At 50.6% G+C, this 6504-nt stretch overlaps 2 protein-coding genes across 2 annotated transcripts; one reads left to right on the top strand and one right to left on the bottom strand.

Moving 5' to 3' along the window:
* Positions 1–383: 383 nt before the first annotated feature.
* FIBRA_03191 (uncharacterized protein) lies at positions 384–4441 on the top strand (the record flags this gene model as incomplete). Its single annotated transcript, XM_012325036.1, has 8 exons — positions 384–1523; positions 1579–1775; positions 1826–1979; positions 2033–2292; positions 2344–2596; positions 2653–2884; positions 2947–3080; positions 3137–4441. 8 exons carry the CDS (start codon positions 384–386, stop codon positions 4439–4441), a joined length of 3675 nt encoding a protein of 1224 aa, XP_012180426.1.
* Positions 4442–5634: 1193 nt separating this feature from the next.
* Positions 5635–5844, bottom strand: FIBRA_03192 (uncharacterized protein; the record flags this gene model as incomplete). The annotated part of the gene is made up of 2 exons (XM_012325037.1): positions 5635–5746; positions 5798–5844. 2 exons carry the CDS (start codon positions 5842–5844, stop codon positions 5635–5637), a joined length of 159 nt encoding a protein of 52 aa, XP_012180427.1.
* Positions 5845–6504: the final 660 nt, after the last annotated feature.

A 6504-nucleotide genomic window follows, 5' to 3' on the forward strand; every position in this document is an offset into this window, starting at 1 on the left:
GCCGCTGATGGGCCGCACCGTTGGTGGTCGTGTCTGTTATGTATTCCCGCTGTGTGACTGTGGTGTAGTCGATAGCGACATGAGCCGCGATTGCTGTACGATGACCGCAGAAAATTATGGCGAGGATAAGCCTGACTGATAGAATATATCGATAGTAGATCCACTGCGAGCTGCAGGACTCGTTATTTGTGCGCGCGGCTCGAGCTCGGCGTTCGCCCTATATTCATGATCGGGGCCTCATTTCCTCAGCCTCTGCGCGCATCGCACAGCCGTCTCTGCCCTAACCTCCATCCACGACAGTCGCAGCTCATCCTCCGTGGGCTCTAGCCAGTCTCAGCGCCGTCTGCGAAACCGTTTTTGCTCTAGAGTCGGCCTCTCATCATATGTCGGAGCCTGAGCTGCTGACCTACATGACTGGCACAAACGACGACTTTGATCTCCCTCGCTGGAGTACGCAGACTCATGATGGCTTGTCGTCTTCCGCACAGGCTGCCCAATCTGCTGCCCAAGCTTCCTACCTCTACGCCCAGGGGCCTCCCCCCTCTGGCGGCGCCAACCGTTTGCCTCCCATCCAGCAGTCTTCGAGCGGCTCCTCCAGACCGCCACGCATCTCACAGTTGCTTGACGAAGATCAATCGTACGCGATGAGCTCCCTCCCATACGCGTCAAACAGCCAGCTTGGTCGCAGTGTCTCCTTGGGTGGTGCAGGCTCATCGTCACGAGGGCGCCGTCACCACTTACAGGACGACTTGGAAGGGGCCTTTAATGTTGAAGGTGACGCTGGCCACCGACACAGCCAGCAAGGTGTTCAGGCGGCATATCCTTCGGCTGATACGGCTAACGACCCTGGAGGAGCTACTCAACAGTATGGGGTCACGTTCTACGCAACTTCCGGCGCCCACCAGCCGAAACGAGCACAGACCCAACACGATGCGAGTACATCCTCACGCGCGCAGCGTTCGCCACATCGAGGTGCTGCGACGAACACTAGTCTCCTTGATCCATATTCTCCTCAACAGAACCAGTACTCTTCGTCCGCGGCCGGCACACCTTATGCGTATTCACCTTCGTCTGAACAGCAGCGAGCATACGTTCCCGGAGGTTATCAATCTCATTCTCAAACACATTCGCGATCACAGTCTCAGGTCAAAGGGGAAGGCATGACGCCACCTATACCTCCACCTTATTCCCCGCAATCATCCACCCAGACCTTTACAAATGCGTATCCCATGGATACTACCAGTCCCGCACCTCCATCACAAACTCTTTCAGCTCATCGCCCTGCGAAGCAAACATCGGTATCTCAGCCTGCAACTCCTTTGTCGTATGGACATCCGTCTCAGAGTCCGCATATACAGCCTCAGTACTTTGGGCAGGACCACCAACCGATGGCAATAGAGGTGCCCCCTCCTAAACGCCGTGCATCTGGACTAAGGAGGGTGAGAGATCATCGCGACTTGCGACCGCACATCGAGTCGCAGCCGGGAAATCGGCGTATAGATACGAACGGGGTGTACCTTTCGGTAAGTCGCGCTAGGCTGATCATGCCTCGTCTTACGTATTTTCGCATCTCCATAGCCAATCAGGCTGCTCACCACGAACATCGTTGAAACATATCATATTTGCAACCCACAATTCAGATATGAGTCGACTCATAACCCGCGGCGCGTTCTCACAAAGCCTAGTAAACCTGCACACAACGATGGTTACGACAATGAAGATTACGATTACATTCTGTATGTGAACGACTGGCTTGGCACTGACGATGGCCATAAGTGCGTCCCCATTCTATCATCCTGGTACCCAGTCGTTGATTTTGACTTAGGTACCTCATACTGGACATACTTGGGCAAGGGACCTTTGGTCAAGTGGTTAAGTGCCAAAACATGAAAACGCACGAAGTAGTTGCAGTCAAGGTTGTCAAGAACAAACCAGCGTACTTCAATCAAAGCATGATGGAAGTGACGATCTTAGAGTTGGTATGTGCTTTGTCGCCGAAAGACAAGCGTATATCAACTTAAACTTTCATTAGCTGAACAATCAATGCGATCCACACGACGAACATCATATCTTGCGGCTCCGTGATTCTTTCATCCACAAAAATCATTTGTGCTTGGTGTTCGAGTTACTGTCGTCTAATCTGTATGAGTTAATAAAGCAAAACCAGTTCCAAGGGTTGAGCACGCAACTAGTGAAGGTGTTTACGGCACAACTCCTGGATGCCATGACCATACTCAAAGACGCGCGACTCATCCACTGTGACCTCAAGCCAGAGAATATACTTTTGAAATCGTGAGTGTTTCGCCTGCGTTGTTCGTACTGTACATACTCATGATTTTGTAGTCTTCAGTCACCTCAAATCAAGGTCATCGACTTTGGTTCAGCTTGCCACGAGCGGCAAACGGTCTATACGTACATTCAGTCGCGGTTCTACCGCTCACCCGAAGTTCTACTGGGGATCCCTTACACGGCTTCCATCGATATGTGGTCACTAGGATGCATCGCGGTAGAACTCTTCTTAGGGCTGCCTTTGTTTCCAGGTACGAGTGAATACAACCAGATCACTCGAATAGTTGATATGCTTGGGTACGATATCGTGTTTTCTATCATGATTCCCTGTTAACACACGAGCCCTATAGGACGCCGCCACAGTACATGCTAGATATGGGCAAGCAAACGGGTCAGTTTTTTGACTCAGTCGCGGATGTCTATGGGCAAAAGAAGTATCGATTGAAGAGCCTTGAACAATATTCTCGTGAGCACAACACGCAAGAGCAGCCTGGGAAACAATATTTCAAGGCAAATTCGCTACCGGAGATCATTCAGCAGGCGCCGATGCCGACTTTCAAGTCGGCGTCTCGTCAGGCTCACGAGGTGGAAAAAGGTGTGCAATTCCGACGCTGTTGTGATAGTTCTTGTTTGTTCAATGAAGCTTTCGTCAACCAGAAATGAACAATCGAGCTTCTTTCATCGACTTCTGCCAGGGACTTCTCAACATGAATCCAATAGAAAGATGGTCACCACAGCAAGCGAGGATGCATCCATTCATCACCGGAGAAAAGTGGACCAAGCCGTGGACGGTGGGTCATCCTCGGATCATATTATGATGTTCCATTGTCTGACGCAGTCGTTGCAGCCTGCCGGCCAATCTAGTGCGCAAGTGAGCCCACCCGCTGCCAATGGCCCAGATCCCAAGCGACCGTATGGAGGTCTTGTTCCATCTCAGCCTAAGGGCACTCGCGCCTATCAAGATGCGGCTGCGTACAATCAGCATCTTGCTCAGCACCAGGCATATACTGCTCAAGCTCAGGCTGCTTCGCAAGCTGCGCAGAATGTTTATCGAAATCCCTACATCACCCCTCAAACTTCGCAGCAGGGCTCGTCCACATATCCGGCGGTACCAGAAAATGCAGCTGCTAACGCTGCAGCGAGTTACGCACCGCCGCCGCAGTACAGTGCTTCGTCGCAATCGGGCTCACACCGTGGGCTGACTCATCAGACATCTCATGGTCAGCTTAATGTCAATACTAACGTTTCTCAATACGGAGGCCATCCATCTGCGGGCGGATTCAATACCCAACCCCACTTGAATCCACCGGCGCCATCAAATTCGTACTATTCCTCGTCTCGTACACGTTCAAACACGATCCACAACATGATGGATAACATCCCTCCTGCTCTGGCGCGACTGCAACACATGAACCAGGATGTGATTGGCGGTCGCAAGGCGTTAACGCCTGTGCTTAAGCGGGATGACGCGATACGGGAATGGGAGAGACGTCAGTCGGGTAAGGCAGCGGCGGCACAGCCATACCCACAACTTGAGCTTCTTCAGCAACAAGCCGAACTTGCGGCGACGCAGGGTTTGAACAGTTGGGGGCATCCAGGATCGTCCACTCGTTATCAGCAACAACCCACTTCCAACCTCGCGCACCCCTACCATCCTCCTGCCTCTATGGCTGTGGACGACGATCGTCGAGAGGCTATCCTGTCCAACGTGCGATCCGCGGCGCGAACTGATCCTGCCAATGCGAATTTGTTCGGGTCGACATCGAATGTTATACCTAGTCCGCCTCAAGCATATTCAAGCAACTCGACGACAGCAGGAAATCGGTACGCTGCAACATACACCCAACAGCAGCAACAACAAAATCCCACGTCGCCCTTCGATTCTATGGATCGGCGGACAGATATCGGCACTTTGTACGTTCCTATGCAGCCTGATCAGTACGGACCATACAACAACCAAGCAGCCACATCTCAGCCCCATGGCGCGTCCTCACGCCAAGTTGCTCCTCCTGCCCAGGCCGTGCCGCCATCATTCTACGGTGCTGTACCACCTACAAACAATCAGCAGCGCAATCCTTTCACTGCAGATCAGGGGCAGACCAGCGCGAAGGAGAATCGAAGGAAGAGCGGCATGGATGTATGGCCACAATGAGCGATGCTGTCTGCGTTGTAACCTTTGTTCTTGGTCCACTACCCATTTCATCCCAAAACCTCTTCGAGAACAACTGACGTCTGCTTTCTACCCACTCGGGATTAAATTCCTTGCATTGTTCCTCGCGCAGAGTGCCTCTTATGTTCTACATGAACGAACTGTTTGCAATGTCCAGGAGTACTAGTATCTCGTCCCACGCTGTAGCTTTCCAAATATATGATGTATAATCATCCAACTGTACGTAGCAGCAGACAGACGTATCGTTTCTTTTCTTCATTGCTTCCTTTCATTTCTAGTGCATGTTCTATATACAGCAAAAGTGAATGCTCAGGGTCCCGTTTATCGAAGCTGATTGAATATCTCCTCTACTTCCCAAGCACCGGCCCAATATCGGACTTTGCACTTCAGCCGCCCTTCTTGTTCATACTCCGATATGAGCTTTTCTAGTCCACGATAGCGTCTGCAGAGCACCATATCTTGGCTAAAAATGTAGGATGAGATGCCGTTCACCATTCGAGAATGGCAATCACCTTCTCAAACGTAATATGGGACAGAAGTCATTCGCCCCATCTCCAACATATATAATACGATCATACGCAGGCTGATGCCTTTCTAAGAAAGCTTCCAGTTCCTCACCTGGTGCACTGTCGTCTGTAGGAAACTCCGAAAGGACGGAAGACTATACGGTACCTTTGCACATATTAGGACTGCAGCCAACCATGCAGCCATGCTGGGGTCCGTCTGGATCAATTCTTCTCCGCAATTTGAGCAGACCCAGAGAATCCCATTCAGCGGGATTGGTTATGATCTCTTCGAAGAGAGTCTCTAGACCGTGGGCCTATCAACAGGTGTAAGATAAGATGGCTCTTCGCTTCAAATCAGTTACCTAAGTACCGACTTTGAGAATCGTGGTAATGAAAACGATGTTTGCGTTTGATAAACAAAAAAAGGTAGTCTGTAGGCTGGATCTAGCCTTGAGGTTTCTTACACCGCGAGCCATCGCAGGATGCTGGGCGATTGTATGAATTGGAGCGTGGAGTTGGAATGCGGAGTAATACAGACAAAAGGCATCATCCTAAGCGCCCCTTCAATATCATCTCTTGTTCTTCCCCTTGCATGTAGATCTTGCAGGCATGAAGCCCTGTGAGTATTGATAACTATGAGAGATATAACGTTGCGTAAAATAGGATCACCTACATGAGATCGGTCCATTGTACCTCGCGTTTGAGGTCATTCAACTTTCGTCGCAACTCAGGGCATAAAACTTCGAATATCCATCGATCTGAGTCCTGGTCAACCAACGACCTACATGTGGGGGTGAGCTATTCTGAGCTGTGGACAAATTTGAGGACGTACCAGTCAAAATCGAATACAACAAGCTGTCGTTTGATGAATTCAGACATATCCTAGCAGATATACGCTCGAAAACACAGTCGTCAATATGGTAAAGATAGTGCGGACGTTACAGGAAGTTTAGCTTTACTACGACTAAACGTTGAGCAAATGAGTCAAGATCTCATGCGACCTTAATGAATCCACGTGATCGTTCAGCTTACCTAACTGCCTCTCGCCGGCGCGTTAGCACTGTAGGCTAGTAATGCCACCTACCATCTGCACCGCGAAAGCCTCGTATAAGAAGCTATCCGGACTTCTTGAACTCACGAATTCTCACTTACAATGGACTCAGGATGGCAAAAAGACCTCCACTGTTCGCGTACCCTACGCCGAAGCTACATGTTAGTTTGTAGCAGACCGCATTTTCTGCATACTGAATATGGAATTAACCATCGACGATTTTAAGCTCTTTTCTGCAGCAAAGAAGGTGCTCCTCAGGTTCGGCTGAAGTTGGGCCTAGTTGGAGATGATACTGGCCATAATTTCACGTTCACGTCGCCTCAACCTGTGGCGCTCGCCGAACGCGAGAAGTTCAAAACCGAGTTGACCAACATCATAAGTCGCAATCGCAGCAGTGTTTCTACTCCACTTGCGAAACCCTATACTACGCCTACCGCACCTGGCACACCCGTTCCTTCGAATGTACTGCCGTCGAGGTTGTCGTCGGT

The sequence above is a fragment of the Fibroporia radiculosa genome (assembly GCF_000313525.1).
Source record: "Fibroporia radiculosa TFFH 294 genomic supercontigs, scaffold1727, whole genome shotgun sequence".
In the NCBI taxonomy this organism is placed as follows: domain Eukaryota; kingdom Fungi; phylum Basidiomycota; class Agaricomycetes; order Polyporales; family Fibroporiaceae; genus Fibroporia; species Fibroporia radiculosa.